This window comes from Euwallacea similis, chromosome 28 (assembly GCF_039881205.1).
Source record: "Euwallacea similis isolate ESF13 chromosome 28, ESF131.1, whole genome shotgun sequence".
NCBI lineage: Eukaryota > Metazoa > Arthropoda > Insecta > Coleoptera > Curculionidae > Euwallacea > Euwallacea similis.
In genome coordinates, this window is record NC_089636.1 from 1,508,114 (window position 1) to 1,534,325 (window position 26,212).

At 35.3% G+C, this 26,212-nt stretch overlaps 1 protein-coding gene across 1 annotated transcript in view; it reads right to left on the reverse strand.

Moving 5' to 3' along the window:
• Window positions 1-26,212, reverse strand: part of LOC136417360 (lachesin-like) — a 79,779-nt gene that overhangs the window by 37,303 nt on the left and 16,264 nt on the right. The window contains exon 2 of the mRNA XM_066403030.1: window positions 23,748-23,987. Within this exon, the coding sequence (XP_066259127.1) occupies window positions 23,748-23,987 (240 nt within the window). The remainder of the gene's footprint in view (window positions 1-23,747; window positions 23,988-26,212) is intronic.

Sequence of the window (26,212 nt, forward strand, 5' to 3'; positions counted from 1 at the left end):
TAAAGCTAACTGAGAATAACATTCGCCTTTTACTAAAGGCTGGGGCGAGAAAACCCTTATTAATGCTTCGGAACCAAATCTGTGACCTTCAGCAAAACAGAAAAAATTCTCAAAAAACGAAAAATAACAAAAAATGTGTGTGGAATGCCAGCGTGTAAAATATGCGAAAAAGGATAATTTGAGGTAAATGATTGGTGTTTGCTCATATTGCCTTGTTTAACCCACCTTGCTTTAAAAAAGAAACTACTAAGAGAGGAACAAAAACTCGAGAGAAATCGTCAAATATTTCTAAATTTTCAAAATATTTGCTGCAATTCCCCTAAGTCACCTCCGTCCTCGATTTTAAAGGGTAAAGGGGCTCTGAAGATCGAGCTTCAGAAATTGTGACTTCCAAGAGATTCCAAGGCCGTGCCAGTTGGGGCTTAAAATCGGGTCAATAGCTCCGGGAAAATAACCAAACGTTTTCCTATTTCGTAAGAAATTTTATGCAAATCCGCAAAGGAATGTACGTTTCTGACTTTAGTAAGTGTAACACCCTGAAGATTTTGCTTGGGGTTGGAATTTAAAGAGAGTTTCTAGACATCAGAGTCATGCCAAACTGGACATAAAAATGGCTAAAAGCTCTAAGAAAATCATGGAATATCTCGCTGCTTTTTAAGATATTTGATATAAGTAATTTCCCCAAGAGAGTTACGCCTGTGGCTTTAGAGGCTATAACATCCTGGAGATTCAGCCTCGAAATTTAGGATTTACAAGGGAGGTTTGAAATATCAAGGTCACATTAAACACGGCGTGAAGACGGGTGAAAAACTCTAGAAAATGTATAAAATATTTTACTATTTTTAAAATATTTGATGCAAATTTTTAAAAGAAGCTACGCCTCTGACAGTTTTGAACATTCTGAAGATGCCGCTAAAAAATTTGGAATTTATAAGACAGTTTCTATACATAAAGATTGTACCAAACAAGCTTAAAAGAGGTTAAGAATTCCTGAAAAATCATGGAATATTTTGCAATTTTTAAAAAGTTGGTACAATTTCTCAAACAAACATATCTCTCATCTCAGACTTCAGCAAATAATAAAAATCACACACGTAAAAAGGCTTTAAAATGTCCACAAATTTTAAGATTGCTGTCAAAACACTGATATAAATTATTTTCAGCATTTATAAAATTAATAATGAATAAATAAATTTCAATTATATTTATTTTACTCAACCGAAAACTACTGAATCAATATATAGTTGTTTTGTGGGGTACCATTGAAAAGCATTTTTTGAGAGTTTTAAGATAATGTATCACAAATACAGTACAACCCCGATTATACGAAATAATGTGGACCGGAATTATTTCGTATAATCGAAATTTCCATTAATTCGAATTTTGAATGCTAATATGTGTTTATTCACGTAACAAGGTTTTGCATATTAATTTAAAAAAAATAGAATAAATACAAATTATTTTTACTTTGAAAATTTTGAAACTTTTGAAAGCTTTTTGAACATAGATATTTACGTACATAACAAAAATTTATTTCTAGTTTTAATTTTTTTAAAATGAGGTAATTTTTGATTTCACTCGTTTAGCGCTACTTCTGTTTTTGGCTGCAATGTCTCTCCATCGTTTGATAAGCAAAATGTCCGCGGCAGTTGCATTTTCTTGTTATTCATCATAATTTAAAGCTTTTTCTAGACCCTCTAGTCCTTCGGAATGTGACATTTTTATTGGAATGGCTTCTACTTCGTGATCATCATCGTCATCACTGTCTACTTCATCATTATTTTGTAAAACATTTTTGATTAATTCATGGTCAGTCATAACATCTTCCACACTATCACCATTTAACCATTCAGAAACATTTATTTCCGTAACAGTTTCACATCCTGATATTCTTGTGATAATTTCATATAAACTTTCATTTTCTTCAGTATCTGCATCTCCTCCTTTAGTTGCATTAATTTTGGCCAAGATTTCTGCAGGGTACTACTCTTTACTTGATTCCAGGTTGATGCTATCCAATAAACGACATTTCTTAAATTTACCTTTTTTAGACAATGAATTAAATTGCTGTCATTTTCATTTACTTCATCTAAAATATGCTTCAATAGCAATCGCCGGTAATTGTGTTTCAAATTTTCCAGTACACCCTGTTCCATGGGCTGGATGAGAGAAGTTACAATAGAAGGCAAAAACATTGTTTTTGTTTTCCCACTTTTAAGTTGCTCCACATTTGGGTGAGTTGGGGCATTATCTAATAATAAAATATATTTTCTAGGATAACCATTATTTAAAAAAAAAATGTCTACCTCTGGGACAAAATCATCGAAAAACCAGTTTTTAGAAAGTTTTGAATCCATTCAGGTACTTTTTTGATTCCTATATAGGACAGGAAAAGCATTGCGTCGGATATTTTTAAAGGCCTGGGGATGTGCAGATTTACCAACATATAATAATGGAAGTTTGTGTCTGCCAGAAGCGTTACCGCATGCAAAAACAGTGATATGTTCTTTGCTATGCTTGTGACCAAGTGCCCCAACTTCGGTTTTAGAAGCTAAGGTATTTGACGGCAACATTTTGTAATTTAAGCCTGTTTCGTCACAGTTGTAGATTTGGTCTGGTTGTAAGCCATGTTTTTTCATAAACATTTCAAAATTCTCTGCAAAATTTTGTGCGGCAGTTACATTGGCGGACAATTTTTCTTCACAGGCTTTCAGTTGGCGTACACCATGTCTTTTTTTCCACTTGTGTAACTATCCATCACTTGCAGAAAAATTTGCAGACGCACCAATGACCGGCAACTCTTCGCTTAAACTCACGGCTTTTTGTTTTAGAATGGCTCTGAAATTGGTATTCTCGACTTTGTGTAAACCATAAAAATAATGAATCATCCACTTTCGGATGATCTCCAATTTTCACGCTTCTTCGTGTCGGCGTGGGCGATGACAAAACACTACACCATTTTTCAAGTTTCTCGCGATTTTTTCTCCACTCTGCAACGGTACTAATGCCTACACCCAAATCTTTTGCTATATTTTTAAGCAGTTCACCATTATCCAAACGTCGAACAGCTTCAAGTTTTTCCTTTAAAATAATAACAACACGTTTAGGCTTAGTGTTATTATGACGTTCAACTTTGTAAAATATTTTATTTATTACAGCAAAACTACAACCTCTGCAATAATAACATGCGTTTTAGCTTATATGGTAAACCACCGAGCAATACTTTGTAAATGAACCTCGCGGCGAAATGTGAGCTTACGTAAAATGTGCTTTTAGGGAAGCTCCAAATGCATTTCGGATAATACGGATTTTTCCGTATAATTGGGATTTTTGATTTTTCAAATTTATTTCGGATAAACAAGATTTCGTATAACCGCGATTCGGATAATCGGGGTTGTACTGTAAGGGGTTGCTATTTTGCATTATTTATTTGGAGTATGGGGGGAATGAGGAGATAAGTGAGAACAGATTGGTTAATTTAGTACATTTTTGATTCCCCTTCGATATCGAAGAAATTAGTTGGAGGAATTTTTCATAACTTTTTTGTTCCTCACATATGGCCATTATAAGTTTTCAAACTGTTATCCCGTATATATTATATGTTGTACGTACAACCTGTCCGGTTTTCAATGGACAGCGGCTCTATCTCGGTAAGAGCAAGTAGCAACTTCGGGCAAAAAAATTTATTATTAAAGTGGCTATGAGAAATCTCTGGAAAATATTTTCTGCTTCGTGAAATCACCGTAAGGGGCCTAGGAAGGTCGATAGTTCCTTAAAATGGACAAATACTATACAAAATCACTAAATAAGTAGCATATTTTAATTTACTATTAATAAGATTATATAGTTCTGAACCTTTTTTGTTCGACACATAATTTCATGGATTTCATGACATGAGTAGGAGAAGCCGATGAATTATTCTGAATTCAAACTATTATATCTCCGTTCCTTATTATCCGATTTCAGTGATTCTGTGCTTCATCATGAAGTAATTACACGCTGATTTGATATCCACATAGATCAAAAACTCATAGTCAAGAACAAAATCGCTACAGGGCGTTTTTTCAAGTAGTGGCGATTTTCTTCATTTTTTTAAAATAAATCTAATGTGATCATACTATTTTCATAGAGCTTAAAAAACCTATATTTTTCCCAAAAACCGTATTTCAATATTCTTTTTCGTTTTCGAGGTATTGATAAACAAATGAAAATTTTAATTTATAGCGCGTTTTCCAATAAACGGTAAGTAGGCTTTGGAGTAAAACAAAAGGTTTCCATTATAATAAATGTCATGTATGTAAATGTCACTATTTTAGTTTCGTTAATATTATTGTTGAGTTGTTGATTACTGATAACATTCGTAATATTTCTAAGTATTTTGTAATGGCGTTTTCAAATGAAGAAACCTCCGATATGCGGGCGGTGAATTTTCAGTGTTATGAAAATGCGACAATTGTAGCAAGAGAATACCGTGTTAAGTATCCACTAAGAAAACATTAATGGAGAAAAGTTTTTAAACGATTGGGTAAAGGGCTTAAAGATATTGGAAATGTTTATTCTGCTCAACCTGTTACGTAAAACCGCAGAACCCGAAATCAGCAAAATGTCATTAACATTTTATCCCATATTAATTATGATCCTAAACAGAGTACAAAAGAGGTAGCACGAGAGTTTTCAAAAACAATAGTTCATGGAGTTTTAAAAGAGCATAAATTGCTTCCGTATTACATTGTTTTGCATCAAGCTTTGAGCGACAAGGATTTTGATAATCGACTAAATTTTTGTCATTTTGGTTAGAGAATATAATAAGCAATGAAGCTGATTTCGTGTCAAGACTACTTGGTTCGACGAAGCTACACTTTAAAGTAATGGACAATTAAATCTCCATAATAGCCATTATTGGTTGGAAAAAATCCCCATTAGATGCGTGAAGTGGATCATCAATATCGTTGGACTCTAAACGTATGGTGTGGAATAGTTGAGAGAAAAATTATTGGGCCATATTTTTTTGAACAACCTCTAAACGGGGAAAAATATTTGAAATTTTTGAACGATTTCTTACCCTCACTTTTCGATAATGTTACTTTGAGAACAAGACAAACCATGTGGTTGCAACACGATGGTTGTCCAGTTCATTACGATCGACACGTACAACGTTTTTTGGATGAGAAATTTCGCTATCGGTGGATTGGGAGGGGAAGTACTTTTCTACGGCCATCACGACCTCCTGACCTCACATATCTAGATTTCTATTTTTGGGGACGTATAAAAGATCTTTTATATAAAGAGAATCCTACAAGGACAATATGAAGATTCGAATGAGAAACGTCATCCTAAGGTTAAGTAGACATGAAATTGAGAGATCTGTAAACTCGGCTTTATCAAGAATTCGACGATGCATCGAGCGTGACAGAAAACATTTCGAACATTTATAGCTATGAATATTAGAACTAATTTTTTTTTTTTAACTTTTAAATTAACTTTTTTCTGAACATTGTTATAATTTTTTGAATAAAATAGATTAAGTTATGTGTTTGTAAATTAAGAATTTAATGAGATTTATTTGTCAAAATAATGGAAACTTTTTGTTTTACTCCAAAGTCTACTTACTGTTTATTGGAAAACTCGCTATAAATTAAAATTTTCATTTGTTTAACAATAACTCGAAAACGAAAAAGAATATTGAAATGCAGTTTTGGGGAAAAATATAGGTTTTTTTAGCTCTATGAAAATATAATAGTATGATCACATTTGATTTCTTTAAAAAAAATGAAGAAAATCGCTACTACTTGAAAAAACGCCCTGTAGCGATTTTGTTCTTGACTATGAGTTTTTGATCTATGTGGATATCAAATCAGCTTGTAATTACTTCATGATGAAGCACAGAATCACTGAAATCGGATAATAAGGAACGGAGATATAATAGTTTGAATTCAGAATAATTCATCGGCTTCTCCTACTCATGTCATGAAATCCATGAAATTATGTGTCGAACAAAAAAGGTTCAGAACTATATAATCTTATTAATAGTAAATTAAAATATGCTACTTATTTAGTGATTTTGTATAGTATTTGTCCATTTTAAGGAACTATCGTCCTTACTAGGCCCCTTAAGGTGATCTCATGAAGCAGAAAATATTTTCCAGAGATTTCTCATAGTCACTTTACTAATAAATTTTTTTGTCTGAAGTTGCTACTTGCTCTACTTACCGAGATAGAGCCGCTGTCCATCGAAAACCGGACACACTGTATATGCAGTAAGGTGTAAATATGTGAAATAAATTCATTCTATCTAAAATGCATGGCATTTGATAAAAATCCTAAAACACGTTTATTTACATTTTTAAGGGACCTCATTCTAGTAAATATTTTAGAGATGTGACGTCACCAGGATGGAGATAATGATATAATCAAAAACTTTTTTAAATATAAATAGGTGTCATGCGACACCTCTTTCGAAAAGTCTCCTCATCGCTTATTCAGCAGTATAATTATGTTTTCCTTAACTTTTGAATAAAACAATTTATTTAGTAAAGTTGTTTAATTTTATGATATGATGATAAGTTCATAAAATATCGTATAACTATTCTGTTTATGTTTTTGTTGGTTTTTGTGATTTAGAAAAAAAATACCTAAAAACATCGAAAAAATAATACCTATCTACTGACATGCAGAATGATAAAATGACAACATTCCAATTTCATATTTATTAGTTGATGTACTACGAGTAAAGTAATATAATTTTCATGAAGGTATTAAAACCATTAATCAAATAATTAAGTCTACAGAGACTGAACGAAGTGAAATTTTAATGATGATTGGCTATGGAGATAGAGCGAGGACTCAAGCAGATCTGTGTAATTTATTTAATGCGAAGTACCTTAACGGAGAACCCATTTCTCAATCAACAATTGATAAACTTGAGAAATTTCGCGATACCGGCCATGTTAAAGATCTCCCCAAAACTTCTAGAAAATCAGTTTTCGAAACCAAGAAACTTGACGTGTTTCTTGCCTTTCAAGATTGCCATACTAGCTCAAGGCAAGTCTTACTTGAGAACAATTTACATCATTCGACGAACCTTAAACCACGAAAAAAGGAAAAGTGGCATCCGTACAAAGTATATTTGGTCTAGAAGTCGTTAGGAGATGACTTTGATAGACGATTCGAATTCTGAGAGACCATTATGGAACATTGTAACAAAGATGAGGATTTTTTAGCAAAACTGAGTTTTTCAGACGAAGCTACCTTTTTGCTCAACGATCACGCCAACCGCCAAACAAACCAATACTGCACACGTGAAAATCCACACTGGGTGGAGAAGACTGGCCTGCAATATCCAGAAAAGGTGAATGTTTGGGCTATACTTATAAACAACCAGATCATGGGACCATACTTTTTTGAGGAAAGTTTAACTGGTGCTTGATATTTTCAATTTCTTCAGAGTTATATGCTGCCACAACTGAATCAGCGATTTCCAAGTAGAAATGATTTGTGGTTTCAACAACATGGGACGCCCTCACACTATGTCGTTGTTGTAAGCCTATTTAAATAATATTTTCCCAGGTAGATGGATTGGGAGGACAGGATCGATCTAATGGTCACCAAGATTACCCGATTTGACTCCGTTGCACTTTTTTACGGGGATACTTAAAAAGCAAAGTTTATAAAAAGTGCTAACACAATTTAGAAAACTTGAAGGTGTTCATCAGAACAAGAATTGGTCAAATAACCCCAGAGATTCTGGAAAATGTTAAAAAGAAATTTACTGCCCGCATTTCGCGTTGCATAATTGCTGAAGGTGGTTAGTTTGAGCATTCATTATAATATCGTAAAATTAAACAACTTTACTAAATAAATTGTTTCATTTAAAAGTTGAGGAAAACATAATTATACAGCTGAATAAGCGGTGAGGAGACTTTTTTAAGGAAGTGTCACATGATCCCTATTTATATTAAAAGAAGTTTTCGATTATAATATTACGGCTACCCTGGTGACGTTACGTCCCTATATTGTTTATTGCAATCAGACTCCCTAAAAATTAAAATAGATGTGTTTTAGGGTTTTTGGTAAATACTGTCCATTTTAGATATAATGAATTTATTCCACACATTTTCGCTACATTGTATGTATGTACATGTTTTGACGATTTTCCACTTTTGCTACCAAAAACAAGAATTTCAGAATATGGTAAGAACTTTATGCCATCAAATTTCCTCTATTTTTTTTTAACAAGCTAAACTGAACTAAACCAAGTTCCTTTAAATTTCTATTCCATGTTCCATTTCAACGGGAAATGGAGTATATTAAACTTATGAATTTTCCATGTTTGAATATACAGTCAGTGCAGAAAGTATTCGTACAGTGGATAATATTATATAAAACGTAGTGTTTCGATATTATTAGGCAATTTTTACAAAGAACACAAATAATCATAAATGTTCTTTTGTACGTTTATCATATATTTTTAATGAAAAATAACAAGTTAATAATATTGATTACTAAATGATTAATATAAATAACAAAATTGATTGGAATAGAAACGCAAAAAGTATTCGTACAGACCTAAATTAATAACAAAATGAGTAAAACAGCAACAATAAATTTTGCTTCAATAACGTGTTGGCTTTCCTTTCGTCTTTATTATTGCTTCTAGTCTTCTAGGCATGGAATTAACTAAATTTGATGATATTTTGTTCCGTTTTTCTTAGAGGGCATTCTTCAACCCTTTTCTCGATGAAATAACATGATTCCTAATTTTCTTTCGAGATAGTCCCAAAGATGTTCAATTGGGTCGCTGTCTGGTGACTGTGGAGGTGTTTTTAAATATTTTCGAGTATTGTACAAGATCAAGAGCCTGGTGTTGAGAGCTGCTTGTGTGTTTGGGATCTTTATCTTGGTTAAATATAAAATCACCCTTAATCCCCATTTTAGTTGCACTAGCATGGAAGTGGCTTTTTAAAATATTTATACACATTTAGGTTCATTATTCCGTCTATAAAATGAAGAGATCCTATTCCAGAAGCGCTCATACAGCCCCATACTAATACCGCACCTCCGCTGTGCTTTACGCTTGGTCGCAAATTTTCCTTATTAAATTCAGTGCCCTTTTTGCGCCATGCTTTAAAATGTTTTTTATTTCCAAAAACTTGAAATTTGCTCTCATCAGTGAAAATTACTTTATTCCAATATGTTATGGGGGTGTTAATATAAGTTCTAACGAACTCTAATCGTTTCTTTCGATTGATTTCGTTTATAAAGTACTTTTTACGACCTACTCTGCCATGGTACCCTTTATTTCTTAAATAATTCCTAATAGTATTGGCTGAGACGTTCTTATTGTTGAAAGTTTTTAGTTCTGCAGCGATTTTTTCTGCACTTATTCGTGGGCTTCCTTTTCTTTTTCGTGTGATTAAACGTTTCAAGTAATCATTTATTTTCCTTGGCCATCCTGAGAGTCGTCGATTTTTAAATTTTTTTCGCAGGAAATATCCGTCTATTATGCTTTGGATAGTAGATCTTGATCTATTTACTACTAGACTAATTTCTACCAATAATTTGCAGTCATTATGTAGTTTAAGAATTATTCGTCGCAATTCTTCTGATGTTTCTCTACCTTTACGTCCCATGATCACAATAGACCAAAAATTGCAAGTAATCACCCTGAACGAATCAAACTAACCACCTCTATTAATTGTTAATCAGCTTTTTTGGATAGATCACCTCTGAACTAGTTGAAGGTGCAAAATAGAGAAGTGTACGAATATTTTTTGCGAGCACATTCCTGTACATTTTTTTGCTTATATTGTTATTTTCGTATCGACTAAAAGTATTTTTTCTTTTTAGCAATTTTTTAATATATCGTAAAAAGGTCAAAGAACATTTATGGTTATTTGTGTTTTTTGTAGAAATTGCTTAATAGCATCAAAACAATACTATTAGGTCGTGTAGTATGAAATGAGTAGATTCTCGAAATGCCACATTCAACTGCGAATAACTTCACTCTAAATCTATATTTGGACTTGACTTTTTTATGTGGAAAAGGCACATTCTTCTTCTTTCGATCAGAGTTTAAAGTGTTAAAAATTATTGAAAACTTTTATTTTTATAAAAATTTTTGTGCAACCATGCAAAATAGTGAAATTCGTGTGTTGATGAAATATGAGTTCCACCGTGGAACCACAACAGCTCAGACGGCTCGCAATATTAATGATGTGTTTGGTACTGAAGTCACTTCACAGCAAACAGTATCTCGTTGGTTCATGAAATTTCGTTCTGGCAATTTTGACCTAACAAATGAACCACGTGGACGACCTGAAACTCAAGTGGATAACGATTATCTGAAAGTGTGGAAGCGTGGTGGAAGCGAATCCACATCAAAGTGCAAGCGAATTATCGTTAATATTCAGTGTAACCAAAAAAACAATATTGACTCATTTGGCTGAAATTGGTAAGGTGAAAAAGCTGGACAAGTGGGTACCGCATGAGTTGAGCGACATACAGAAAGAACGACGTCTCGAAGCTTGTTCTTTGTTGTTCTTTGTTGTGCCGGTATAATAACGATCCATTTTTGAATCGGATTGTTACTTGTGATGAGAAATGGATCCTATATGACAATACCAGACGTTCATCGCAGTGGTTGGATCAAGATGAACCACCAAAACATTGTGCGAAAAAAAATCTTCATCAAAAGAAGCTTATGATGTCCGTTTGGTGGTCCAACGCAGGTGTCATCCATCACAGCTTCATGAAACCTGGTGAATCGAATACGGCTGATGTCTACTGCCGACAACTGACCGAAATGATGAGGCAACTGACGGTTAAGCAGCCAAGATTAGTCAATCGAAGCGCACCGCTATTGTTGCACGACAACGCTCGGCCACACACCGCACAAATCACCTTGGCCAAGCTACAGGAGTTGGAATTGGAAACTCTTCGTCATCCACCGTATTCACCCGACTTAGCACCCACTGATTACCACTTCTTTCAAAATTTGGATAATTTCTTGGTAGGGAAAACATTCAACTCCGACGAGGCTGTCAAAGCTGTCTTCCAAGAGTTTATCGACTCCCGGCCTGCAGGCTTTTACAGCAGGGGAATCAATGAACTTCCCGTTAAATGGCAGAAGTGTATTGATAATGGTGGTGCATATTTCGATTGACAATAAAAACATTTCATATGAAAAAAAAATGATTAAAGTTTCAATTCAATTCTACTCATTTCATACTACACGACCTAATATTTATATAAAATTACATGGTGTACAAATACTTTCAGTACTTTCTGTACATATCTGCGAAGTCCAGTTTGATAGATTGGGTCCAATGAGAAGAATTTCGCCTTATCTTCATGATTCCTGGAACCTCTTCGACATCTGGTATATTTTTTTATTGGACAACCTGTACATTACTTTATTTTGCGCAGAGTTTCCGTATGGTGGGCTGCATGCCGCGAAAAAAGCTGGAAGTTTTTTGTATGTTTTCGTATCAATTTCGTTTTTTAGATGATTCAGCCGAGTAGTAGCGCAACAAAAAGATATTCGTTGTACGAAGTAAACCAATGATAAAAATAAAAGACTTGTGAGATACGTCGTTAGTGTAGTTGGCATTTACTGATTGAAAGTGTATGTCGCCATTAACTTTTTTTTCATTTTGGGGTGAAAGTGAAAGTTGTGGTGCCCGGAGGTGCGTTTCCCCCTCAAGGTAAAACAATAGGGACAATTGGACTCGACATAATAAACTAAACACCTGATTTTAGTCAATTTCTGTCCAAATTAAGACCGCTAAATTTCTAATGCTTGACCGGCTACCGAATCCCGGGCACAGACAGCCCCGGAGACCCGGCCTCTCGAGGTTTTTTATTTGCTGAAGGGCAATATTGGAATTAACTACATTGTTATGTATATTTACATATTCCTCTTATTTATTACTTATTTCTTATTACTCTAAGTGGTGTTTGTTAGTGTTTAGTTTTATCCTAAGTGACTCCTTGTTCAAGCATGGGTAACGGAGTGCCATCCGTGCTTACCAAACAAGACGGTTTTTATTAAGTAAAATATGTATGTGCGAATTATTTAATTTTACGCTTCTTTGATAATGGTTCCTTGCTAACGATGCAAGGGTCGTTGCATTTAATTCTTTGACGATTATCCGAGGCATGCTGGCATAATGTAACCTATGAAATTCTCTATTTTTAAATTAATTTTGATGTTTTTTAACGTTTCTAATTTTTATTCATTTCGCTGAAACGCCGATGGAACCTCTTCTGCCATCCAATTTGTAACAATCATTTTGAAACAGTAATACGAAATTGAAACATGGGCCGGTGTAAACGTGTAAAAGTAGTAGTCGCGAGGCACTCAGCATTGATCCTAACGTAGCTGTAAAATTCAATATGTCCAAAAAGGCAGCACGTGAATAATTTTGTAGACCGATCAACTCCGGCACCTACAAATTAAATTACTTACTTGACAATTTAAGCACAAAATGGTACAGTGGGCCACACATTGCCGCTATTAAACCATTAGAGTACTTGAATGTTCAAGTACAAAGTGGAAAAGTGAACCAATGTAAGCTATCCACATATTGGTCCACTTTTCCATTTTGTATTTTACTTTTCAAGTAGGTACTTGAAATGTATAAGTACCGGTGCCGAATGTCCCACACAATCACTCATTTACAAATTTTTTTGGCAAATTGAACTTTCGGGGCTTGTTGGGACTACTGCTGAGTGCTTCACCACTACGACATTTACACATCATTGTGCCACTGTGTAATCCACTCAGCACCAACAATATTTAAACTAAAAAGTTCTAAAAACTTCACATGTAGAAGCACATAATAATAAAAACCGTCCGCCCTATAGGGCGCCGAAGTTCAATGCACCACGGAAGGTCTGTAAATGGGCAAGTGGGTATCCACTTCAGCTCTTTCTATACAATATCTAAAGAATGTTTTTTAAAGGTCTAGAGGTTTCCTCTATATAAAATTCCTCACACTCATAAAAAAGTGTATATGTGATATTTTATGTATGTTCATTTCCGTTTTGTTATTTCGTCTTCGTAATTCTTAAATGTAGCACTTTCTTGTCCTAAAAACTAAAATTGAATCCTAACATTGAATTTATTCCCAAATGATTTTATTTGGCCTGTTACTCCTGTTATGTATCGCACCAAAATAAACCGAGAGAGTCCCTCATTTATTAAGGTAAAACCCATTTTCCATATTTTTCTTAATGTTTAGAATTTTAATAGAGCGATCAATTATTTCAATTTTATTATAATCCTGACTGTGTTCCAGAATTGCCTTTGAGTACTGAATTTTGTTTCATCCTAAGTTCTTCGAAAAATGGGCTGCTTTTACATATTTATGATAAAATCTGAGAGAAATAGTCTTTCACTAGTTAAATAAATAAACTTGATTTTCTGCCCGAATTGTCTGAAATTCTGATTCAAAATTTACTTCAAAGTTCACTCAGGCGAACATTCCTGTTCTGTCTAGTGTGTTTAACTTTCTATTAACTTTCATTCGGTCCAAAATTTTAATCTGAATCCTGATTAAAATAGACGTCCGATCTCGAATTAGTTCAGCTTTGTTTACTCCCTCTTTTGGATGTAATTTTGGGCCAGAAAAATAAGGAAACAGTCCTAGTCTGTCTAGTAAGTTCATCTTTCTCTTTATGTCTACAGTCAAAAAAAAAACAGAAACCTGATTAAAATGATCTTTCGACCTCTAATTGGGCCAGTTTTGTTACTACTAAAATGAGAGAACAATCTTAGTTTATTCAGTAAGTTCAGCCTTCTATTTATTCTTATTTAGATCAGGCGTATAGCAAAAAATCAAAGGGAAATATTCCCTCGCTTATATATGAAATCAATTCAATTTTGTACTCTCTCACACTTAGCTGTAAGAGGCAACTAAAATAGGGAAGGAAACAGCACTATTCTGTATAGAAAGTTCAATTTTCTATTAGCTCTAATTTGGGTCATGATTTGATTTTAAAATTTAAGGAAAATAGTCATTTCCCATCCAATCCAATTAATTCAAGTTTCTTCTCTCTCCTTCAATTGGCTATAGTTTTGAATTAAAACACCATCCTGGTAAATGTATGCTGTATAACAAGTTCAACTTTCTAATTAACTCTCATTTGGCTTAAGTAATTAACGTGAAACTTGGGGGAACAGTCCTTTTGGACCATCTTCATGTGGCGTTAATGCTCAATCAAAAGTAGTTAATACTTCAGGGATTTTAGTGAAATTTTCAAAACCAAAATATACCTCTTTCCTTGCCAGAATTCTGGATTTTCAACGAAATAGCTGGAGTTTAGATCTTTTAGGTGCAATATAGTCCCACAAGCTTCGGAAAGCAGGATTTCAACTAATTTTGTAGATGAAGTACTCATGTGATTTTCTAACTTCATGCGCCAAAAATTTCTTTTCGAGGAATGTAACTCAACATCAACATGTCGAATCAACCAATTTCCATTGGAGAGAAGAAGTATCTCTGTCACAAATCTATACTTACAATTGCTCTTACAGCCTTACATATTTTTCTTTTCCCTATCTATTTTATTTCTGATTAATCCTCCAGATTTTTTAGTTGCATCAAGCTTCCCATTTTATTTACTTAATAATTAATATTCTTGTTAGCTTTAAAAGTTTTTTTGAACGTCCTGCTTCAATAAGCCTTACCTTTACCTAAAAACGAGCATTCTCCTGCAGTAAGTTCGACATTTCTAAACAAGGAAACTTTGCGACAGCATCCGAGCAAAGCCGGATTAACCTGAATTTATGAACATGTAATTGGACAATCTTTTCTATCTTACTTTTTCTCGTCGAAAGGGATTTTCCAATTTAATGATTCCAGCGGCTTTCAAATCGCGAATGTTTATTTTCAGTAATGGAATTGAGATCTTTACAATCCAACGGCTTGCCCTCAGAGAGCAAAAAAGTGTATTAGAGGTACCTGTATTTGCAATGTTGGCTCTTAAATCTTTGTGTTATTATGGAAATTGGTTGTTGGGTTCTGGACCTTTACGTGATGAGGAAATAAAGTTCCTAAAAACGTTTTCAAATATCTAAACGTTTTAATGTTTATTGGGGCCTTTATCAATATATTAAAATATTAGGATCTCAAATCAGTAGTTCCAAAGGCAAAAAGAAAAAATAATATAACACATTTTTTTAAAATAATAAAAAACAATAAATAAAACTTATTACAAAACGCTTTTATGTAGCATCGGGTTTGATACGGTAAATATAGGATGATGCTTAAATCTTATAATGAAATCACAGGTCAGAAAAAGGATTATAAATGTGCGTTTATTAATACAAAGTGAATAAAGCGGGCGACAAAGTAACTTATGAATCTGAGAGCGCGGACGCGCCTTCTGAGTTGTCAACGACAACCAAACTCAGAAGAAAAGAGAGTTTGTATATGCCCTGCAAATCCTTAAATACTGAAACCCGTGGTGATAAACCATGGACGTATCCTGGTTAGGGTGCCATCTGCACCGCCCACATTATTAAACAGTGGCGTCTTAGCTGGGAATTGGAACTGCAATTATAAGGCTCACGGAATCTATCACGGGCAATTTAAATGCCGACAAAGCATATTACAGGCAGTTCTAATGCCGACCAAGTTTATTGGGGCGATTTCTAATGCCGACAAGGCATAGTGTGGGAAATTTCCATGCTCCAACTAATGCCTACCAGTGTCGTACCTCAGGGGTATATCAATCTTAAAGATAATATCTACTAACAGCTATCAAACGTAGAAGTAACACCTATCTACAAGAATACCCCAACAGTCAACTGCGATACCACAATAATGATGGAGAGAGGAATAAATATTTACTTCCCCTTTTTTAACCAATTCCTATTTTATCTTTTATTTTTTGGCAGGTATTTGAGAGTCATACGACCAAGAATGCTTTTATTTTAAATTATTGTAGCCTTTTTGATATGTACATGTTTAGCCCGCCACCACAATAATTTGTTTAAATCACCAGAACGTTGTGGCAAGCCGCAACTTGCGCTTTGTAGAATTAATTGAGAAATAATAGAGAATCGATAGAGATATAAAATAGATAATTGAGAAATGATAGAGTAAAAGTCATGGCATGTTTATTATCATTGATATATTTACTCAGGTGGCATGTCGCGTGAAACCGATACAGGGTTATTATAGCTATAAAATGCTGACACCTCAATTTACGAGCAAGATTTGATATCTATAATAAAATTCACTTTAACGTAAATTTTAAATTAACTAAATTAAAGGAATGAAAAGCAAAATAGGAAAACAAGTGGGCAGATGGGAAAATGTATTTCAGTTTATAGGAGTAAATTCTGGTTGAACCGTCAGTGACAGTATGACTGATTTTCTTTATATATACCATTCAATACAAATTTAATTTCTTTAATTCCAAATTTACCTTAATTAAACCGTAATTAAACAAATTTGATTTAAAGCTTGAGCATAAATTGAAATGTCAGCGTTTTACAACAATAAAAATTTAGCTTTTTATCAGTTGAAACTTTATTGATAATGAACTTGCCAAGATTTTAGGAAAAAACGCGCGTCTCTCCACGTTTCTCCGTCCTTTCTCAATTAATCTCCCAAAGTGCATGCTGCGGCCCGCCAGGACTTTCTTGTAATTTCCTCAGATTATGGTCATGGTGGGCCAAGCATGTAATTCACATCAAAAATTCTACAATAGTTTACATTAAAAGCATCTTCCAAGCAGCGCACATAGTTGGATGGCATGTTGTCTTGTAGCTTTCATCAGGCCAGTTGCCTGCTAAAAAAGTACTAAAATGAAGGAAACAATTAGGAAGTGGCTAAAAAAAGGAAAACAGGAAAGTTTTATTCGCGTTTTTATATTATTTGTTTTAGTTTATTTTCGTTTGTAATTTTATTTTTTTGTGCTTGACGTCACTGATTATGCTCCTTATAGTGTGACGATGCGGATACCATTCGGTGTCTAAGGATCTAAATACATATATGCAAAAGTTCGGAGGAATTTTATTTTCCCATTACACAATGGATCACGAGTCAAAAACCAATTTCCAATCGAAAAGATCATAATTTTTTCTTTTTTCAACTAGCTTGAGAATTTTGTTCACACATTCTGAAATGGAATGATGGCAGGTATTAAACGTCCCGTTTTGGAACTGGCATTCAAAACTCTCAATTCCCTATAGGAATTTATTTCCCTGGTCTCGTCTGTAAGACAGTTTCAGGGAAAAGTTCCTAAACCAATTATCTGGAGAACTGCAAATGTTCAAAATTCGACGCATATCCAATTACCAAACCGCACAAACAAAAACAAAGAGTTTAAACTGTAATCTCCCACGAAAGCCGGTTTCTATAAAATTTAATGCCTTTCCTGAACGTGCTTTTAGTTTTCGGGGTATAAAAAAATGATCCGTTTTATATTCGTATATCGGTTATGCAATTTTCCGGACAGAGAGTTGTAAAAACATAAAGCTAATATGGAATCAACATCCACTGTCATCTATTCGATTTTTTGCCTGTTTGTGTGTTTGTTAACATCCGTAGGACAAACAGAATGCAAATAGGTTGTGAAAATTGGCTTTGTTTTCCAACAGAGTTGGTCGTATGGAGCCAAAGAACCACAAATAAGTAGTTCTCTATGTAAAACCTTGCGTAAATATACAGAATTTGCATTCTAAAACAGAGCTTTCAAGCTCCCTTTAATTATATTCTAGTCAGAGCACTATAATATATCAGGAACGTAGTCATTTTGCATGCGTAGATTAAACTCGTAGTTTTAAACTCTTATTAACAACACTCACATTTCGCGGTAAGATCGTACAATTCAGGGCGAAACGACCGAGGTGCAAAAGCAACTAATTATGGTTCCTTTATATACCGAATATAAATGAGTTAATTTGCTCCCCGCGTCATTTCCATTTACGCACGTTCCTTTTTTAGGCCTATTTTTCTCTACTTAAAGCGCTATAAATAAAAAGGTACTAAAAAGATCTTAAGATGACATATTTATCTTTTTTTAGGGAGGCAGGAAGTTTTGCGGATCGTTCCGACGCCTATTTGCATTTTATTGCATTCGCGGATTATTTTTAATTGCAGGGAATTAGGTAAATGGATCAAGATGGACATAACAGTATATTTTGTTTAATAGCAGGTTAAAGTACCAAGTTTCAGAAGAGATGCGAAGCAACGAGGTGCCAATGCGAGAAAATTCCTATATCGTTCGTAGGTTTCTTTCAACAACAATATTACCAATCAAATTATTAGGGGTAACATAGTAAGTGCAACGAAAATTATCGATAATTTTTGCGAAACTTGCACCAATGCACATTAACTTGAAAACGACCACGAGTGCACGTATTGCACGAGTGCTTTTTTCAGTTTAACTTGCATGAGCGTAAAATCATCGAAAATCATAGATTAATTTTCGTTGCTCAAATTGTACTTAAGAAAAAATCTCATACATTCAAGAACACGCCCCAAAGGGTGAAATATTTTAGTTTGTTACAATATTGCCAGCGCGATCAAAGAAATTGTGGTGATAATTGCACTGGTGCAAATTATCGTTGTGCTTCGCCATTAATTGGTTCAGTGCAACAATGAGAAACCAATATTGCATTGTCGAAATATCAAATTTGGCAGATGAATTAAATTTTTATTGCTATAAAAGTACAATAGTAAATTCTACGAGTTCGGTAGTTTTCGTTTCTATAACTTTTAAGAAAGAGATTTATGAAAATCAAATGAAGGGCAAACTTCAAGAGACAGCATCGAAAAGAGATTTATTTTGGTTTTATTCTAGCTTAATAATAATGCCGAAAAATTTTAATGGAAAATATTCTTTTTGCAATTCGAATGGGCCAATGGGGCTCAAAATTATCTAAAATTTGCCAATAGCTATCACGGCCTCCATAAGCCAGTGAAAAATAAATGTAAATTTCCATACATAACATGACTGCAGAAAAATAATAATTACCTATTCAATTCCTGTTGTTGCATTTCAATCAGAGTTCTGCTCATGCCCTGTCGATTTTTGAACTTTCAGCGTTGTTTTAACTCAAAATGTTCTCAATTCAAGGGATATCAATTTCATAGATCATTTTGGAAGCTTTTAGGCTGTACTTCAGCGTTTTCAATCTATGTATTTTTCATCAAAAAATAATCAGGTTTCATTGTAATAATCCAGGTTGAACTATCTATACATTTATCTAAAGTGATGAGATAATAACTTAGGTATTTTTCTATTAAGCCCGTACGAACTTAAATAATCGAATGAACGTCTACATCCAAATTTAAAGTTGCACTATTTTACAGTGGTCAAATGAAAGAAGAAAATAGCTGGGAGTTTGATGCAGTGCGCTAAAGTAAATGAAATTTTCCAGAAAAAAAATTAAAATTTCTGTTCGTTAGCGAGGTACAGGGTGCTAAAAATTCACATTTTTACTGAACTTTTGCTCATAGATCCGAGTTCCTAGAACATTTGACCCAAATTTGGGTTGTAGGTTCTTTACGGCCTGCACACATGGAAATTTTACGGCCCGTATTTCACCACTGCAGGTTCCTTTGGAGCCCGTCATTCATTGTTTATTTTTCGACATTTGAATTTATAGTTTTACGTAGAACCTTTTTGGTCTCATGCATTTTTTTCTTATCTTCCATTGTTCATCAAGTGTCGCATGTAGTTTTCTTATTGATTAGGGTTATGCTCTATATGTTTACGCTCAAATTGCTCTTCTCTTGATTGTTATGCTTAAGTAAAACTTTAACATGATATTTTTAACACCCTGTGAAAATTTTCTTTTTCAACATTCGTCTTGGTTTAAGTCCCTGAGTCAAGTTCCAAGAGCTTGGGCGTGCCTTCTGAGACACTCTGTATTGTACCAAAAACTTCTAGAATATTTCAATATTTCCCATAATTCGTCGTTTATTGAAAACTCTCCAAAAAGCATTTCTTTCTGCTCGAGATAATTAAGTGACGTTCTGGAACTCTGAACCAACTCGGGAATTAATGGAGTTTTGACTAACTCTCAATTTTTCAATTAATCTAGAATGGCCAGAGACATTCTATATGATTATTATGCTTACTAGGCTTTGGAAGGAATATTCGTTCCAGTCATCTTTAAAAACTATTCGAATTCATGGAATCGTGATAATCCTCACTTTTTGACCCTGATTTGAAGATCACATTCGCATTTGAAATAAAGCCCTTTTTTATGTTTAATGCTCCGTCTTCCCAACCGTGCTTGAACGATCCTTTGCTGGAAATCGAAGTTTCGTCTAGAAACGCTGGTTTTAGGAGACATTCGATGTTTGAAGCAATTTATATTCTTTTAGAAGGTCTTGGGCTATGTTTGGATGATTTATGGATAAAAAATTTTCAATTCTCATCACTCAAAATGTCCCGTGATTTAATTATACGTACCATAGACGTGGACCCTCTGAGTACGGCACAATGGTTAAGCTACAGATATTTAACTCACCCGTGACATCTCTTTATGCCCAGCAAATATTTGTCACTAAGGAGGGCAAACATGTGCCATAACTGCACTAGTTCAATTTTCAGACTTAGTGTACGTTGTGGTAAATAAAACACATTCCGCACATCATATCGATAAATTTAATTCGCCCTTTTATCACCAGGTAACTGATGTCAAGTTCAAAAGAGTGTTGAATATAAATCTGGTCTGATGAAGCTTGAATATTTGAAAAATATGACGCAAGCTGGGTGCTCTATTGTATTTGGTATTCATTGGGCACATATTTTAGGGAAGGCCCATAAAAATGATCCACTTACCCTCTCGCTTTAGAATTCCGCTTTCATGGAGCTGACTCGGCAGAAGCAAATAACGTTAGGGCCCTTCCAACAATAGTTCACCGTAAATATTGATGATGGAATGAATAGGCTCTATTCGAAGAGTGGGTATTAAAATCAAATTTCTCAGAGACTCCGGAGCTGAAATATGAGATAGATTTCCTCTATGTTTGGGGCACCAGTCACGTATCTCGGGACAACTCAAACTATCGGACAATTCAAAACTTGCCAATAATCACAATGACTGATTTATGGTCGATGTGCAAAAGCTTGGATGCAATAAAGCGAGCTCGGTAATTCCACAATTTAAATAAAATTTGCTTTATATTCATGAAAGCATATTTCGAACTGGTTGCACCGCACATAAAATGGCTATTTCAGTTTATTTCGTCCTCGTATTCTACTTTTATAGACCCAATGTCGCAATATTCCTGCTACGTGGACAACGAGAGCACCGGAAGTTAGCTAAACCTTTGATTTAACGGACGATCGGCGAAGCTGAAAATTCGCATTGACGTGCAAATCTCTTGTATTCACTTTAAGCCCTCTTTGAGGAATAATAAAAAGTCGGTTTCATTATGCATGTAATCAACTGAGGGCGTAAAAGTGACAAAAACGACCTTTACAGGAAATTCCTGTCACTCGAACCCCTTGGAAATCTCGAAGGAATTCGTCGTTAATCTCGGTTGCCATTACGGACGCCCTGTCGAACATACCAATCAAGTATGTGAAAGAAATCGGACAATATCGATGTCACACAGTTCTATTCGGTTTCGAAATGATTATTTTCCTTTTGCATTGGGGAGGGTTTCACCCTCGGGCAAGTCGAGATGTGGTGGATGGCTTGGAAAGTGGGCCAAATCAACGACATATTCTTTAGAGATTTCTTTTCGAAGATATCGAGTCTCAGTAGTTATTTCTTCTGATGAAAATTAGTTTCAGTGAGTTTAAATATACAGGGTGATCGAGGCAGTTCGACGTAGTTGGCAAAACAGTCGTGATAGGATAACTTAAAGGGCGTATTTTCAAACATAAGAATTCAATGTGATGTATTTTGCCATTTTTTCCAATGGGCCATAGTCAAACTTACCCGACTAAGTTCTCGTATAATGAGAGGTGATTGCATAGAATGTGAAAGTGAAAACTGTGATTTGGGTCAAATCTCTCGGGAAGGCTAGTTGAGTTCAATTCACAAGATTCATACATTCAAGAATATTTCGAGGCTCATTTCAGTGTTCCTTTTGTCCATGATGATGACTGTCGATTTCGTAAGAAGCGATAGCTTCCTAGGAGAATTATCCAAAGGGAGAACGACTTTCAATTCTCGCGTCCCTTTCATAGAAATATTTTATATTTATCCTTAAATTACTTCGATCTACATTTTCATGCTCGAATGCACAATTTAAATGAATTTGACACGATACTTTGTTTCTCGGGAAGAAAGGAAAATTTTAAGATTTTTGTTTTAGTCCCTCGCACAAATTGTCATTCAAATAGCTTCAGAAATTTTCTGAATGGCGAATTTTTCTGAATTTCTGAAAAACTGCGCCCGAGCTTTATCATCCAAAAACGCTGATTTTAGTAGACACGGGGCAATGGTTTTATCGCCCACAGAGGACATTCTCCATTTGGCAACAAACGAGGGGCTCCTAGGAGAATAACCCAGAGAGAGGACGATCCTTACCTTTCCCACCCCTCTCTTAGGAACGCTCCACTGATTGATAGCATTATAGACAAATTTTCTCGCATAATTTCGTGAGAGAGGCAGAGAGAGTAGGTCAAGCATACGGTTTATTCGGAATCAATTGAACGCTGTTTCCCTTCTCAGGGTCCTTCTCATAAGAGTAATGTCAAGATTCGCAATCCAGGCATTGCTTCAAGGGCCGCATTTAACCTCTTCACTTGAACTGAAATTGAGAACTTATGGTCTGATTTCTTGATTGCGGCAGACTGATGACTTTATTAAGTTTAGACACCTGGAGTTTTTCTACAAAATTCTCTATTTTCTGAAACTATATAGAGGTCCAAACTTGGTGAACAAAAAGCGCCAGCTGTCCGAAAGTCTCTAAATATTCGGCATTGCTGGTGCGAACATCATTTAACACAGAAACGGTTTAGTTTTGTTTACTTAAAGTTTTAATGGACATACGGACCGTTTGTCGGGGAACGGAACGAAACCAGAAGGCCGGAAAATTTAGAGACACTGACACTTAGGGCAGTGCTTTCCGCTTTTCCTGTAAAACTTTATTCGTTCGATTTTCAATCACTTAAGTTAAGATTCATTCAGGGAATAAATTTAATTACACCTTAAATTAACGAGTCGAAACCTAAGGATTCTTCAAATTCTAGGAACCCGATGGTGTTAAAAATGCCATTGAACATAAAATTTATGTACATTTCGTTGAGTTTACATTCAAGTTCCTATCATTTGTGAGGACGTATGAGGCATGGTGAGAAGCATCCTCTCTCCGACGGAACTCACAAAGGAGGGAAAATTCATCCCATATTCCAGAGCGCCTCAAAATTGTTAAACTCCACATACAAGAACATATTCATTTATATTCATATTCAAAGTTGGCTCGAACCTTAAAACATTTCCCTCTTCCTTACCTAAAACTAGGAAAGTTGCCAACGGCAAACATCTTCGCGCCTCATAATAACGTTAATGTCAAAATTACTGTGGGAAATACAAGAGCGTGCTGTAGCAAAATTAGTCTCGTGTTCTCATTATGTTGTAAAGTGAGCAACAAATTGCATGCGACCTTTAAATTTTGCATAATATTTCTAATTATCCGCTCCTTAAACACGTTCACATGACAGATTCCGCTCCCATTTCGTCAAGAAAGTCAACAGCGGGATGTTCATACAATATAAAACAAATAGAAATTTAAAAAGTCATGGTAATTTTAGCCGAAGCGCACCTGCTCCGATGATGCTCTCGTATCCAGCTTCGCAGAATCTCAGTGCAAGCACTAAAATCAGGAATTCCGGGAACACGAGACCGCGTGTCGGCGTCGCAAGCGTTGCCGTAGAGAGCGTCGCGATGCCGCTATTCCAAACCGAACGGAACATGTCGACTGAATAGGGACGCACCTCGACGGCGACGGCAAAGGCGTCCAAGAAGCGACGCTTGCGTTGCTCTCCTGACCTACACAATCGGCCTGCAGGATGCAATCAAGTGCCAGAAATTGGGAATGGTGATCATTGTTATTAGGGCGGAAGATTGGATTAGGCCTGATTGTGTTAAGAGTGTTTAATATGTAACTATGTACCTCGATAGATTGGAAATGCTATAACGATCGTGTTTGGGGCTTTGGTTTAGTTTAAACACGTGCTCTGTTGTAATCGAGTGTGTGTATTCCATGGATTAACAGTGTATTTTAGATAATACTGCCAAAGCCTTGCAAGAACCGCATTTGATTTCGTTTCGATCGGGGAAGGCCGCAGGGTGGACTGGGTTAACATGGCTTGGTCTTAAAGTTATCCTATAAATTCAGAAACATAGAGCGCCAGTGTAGTGCACGCAGAATGCTCTATTTTATGTTTCATAAAAGAGCTCGTTAATCTACAGAGTGTCTGTTTCAAGCGCGGCGCAATTTTAAGAGGACATTCCTACGGTCAAAGCAAGGAAAAACTTTCTATAAAGAGATGCCTGAAATCGCTTCATTTCCAAAACACGTGCTGTTATAAAAATAACTTTTAGTATTTTCGAAAAAGTTTGCCAGCCACTTAGAAGTGTATTGCCCGGACCTGTCCTCTGGGCACGCGCCTGAAATTTTTGGACGAATTCCGATATATCGAAAAAGCGAAACGTTTTGTTTAATTGGCCTCAGTGACTTTCAAAAGAAATGTTAAAAATGATTAAAAAAAAAATTTTGACATCCCATATTTCGAAAGCGGAGCGCTCCCGGACTTCTTAAAGTTGCGCTATGTGTTTAGGAAACGCCTTGTATAAACGGTAGGAATTCCCCAATTAGGGGTCCCATGGTAGCTTGCCACCTTGCCAAACCACAGAACTACAGGAATGTTGCTTGGAACTAGTGAAATTTCCCTGACCATCAGCTTTCAACGTGCTTTAAGCCACTTCATTTCACCACCGTTTACAATAACACTAAAGCAATTCGTAGTAATTACAAAAGTTGTCACTTATGAGTAATTAGTGCGTGGCATTTTGTCAGCTACACCGGAGGGCTTAATAAAACGAGCTATTTAATGTATGAGGAATCTCTTCGCCTGTCTTTGTCGGGAACAGGTTTGCGTGATTCGCCCAAATTGGGTTTCTTGCGTGTCTAATTTTATTTACGACTCGGCTCCAGTGAATTCTATCATGTAGAGGTAACAGCAGAGCTGTTACGTAGTTAGACCTATTTAGACCGTTTCCTAGCTCGCAAATAGATTGAGGAACTGCAAACAGCAAGACAAGTTTGATTTAATAAAAATCCCGGAAATTGTCAATAAAATGACAAAATAATGATAAGGCTTTGCGTAACCCGCACATGAATTTGCCTTTATTCACCCAGGTCTAAAAGCACGTTTCATATGGAAACTAGAATTACGGCTTGCACCCCAAACCTATGAATATATTGGGAAGTCGTGTCAGATGCAGAGAGTTCAAGTTTTATGACATATGAAAGAGCTTTCCAAGTTATTTTTCACTTAGGGAGATAATCTTGTCGCATTCCGAGGACTGTCGATATCTCTCTGTCTAAATTTGCATTTTCATTGTGATGGGAAGGAATTGAAAAAAAATTACAACAAATGTCAGTTATTGCCCCACTAAGGCGCTTTTAAAATGCGAAGCAGACAAGATGCCTGCTTGTAACCCCACCATTTTTTCCCGGCTTTGCTTCCTTAGCGAATTTTAAAGGGCCAATAACGCTTTCCATAACCGTATCTTTTGGTCGTTATGACATACTCACAATCAACTTACACTCTACTTATTTTTTGAATAAATTGATATGAAGCTGAGTGGCTCGATGGAAGGGAAATAATGCGCCATTTTTTCGCAGTATTATACCCGTCTCAATACGCTCTTTTACTCAGACTGAATGGAGAAAAGGGCTTCAAAAAATCTTTCCATATATATACGAAATTCGATTGGGTGCCGCAGCTCAGGAGATTCGAGATGCATTAATCAGCATAGCATGTCTTTGGACAATTAATTTTCCACCCATTGGAGCACTGAAACTGCACATTGTTAATAACGCTTAATTGAGTTTAAGTTCACTCGGTTGCAGTTGAAACATCATAACTTTGAGAACTAACAACCCTATTCGGCTTAAGTCTGCCCTTAGATTATTCAATAAATTTTAGGGCAATCCGAAAATAGGTGGGTAGGTATGTTTTATGATATTGTACCTTGAAGTTTCCCTTCCAGCTGGAACAA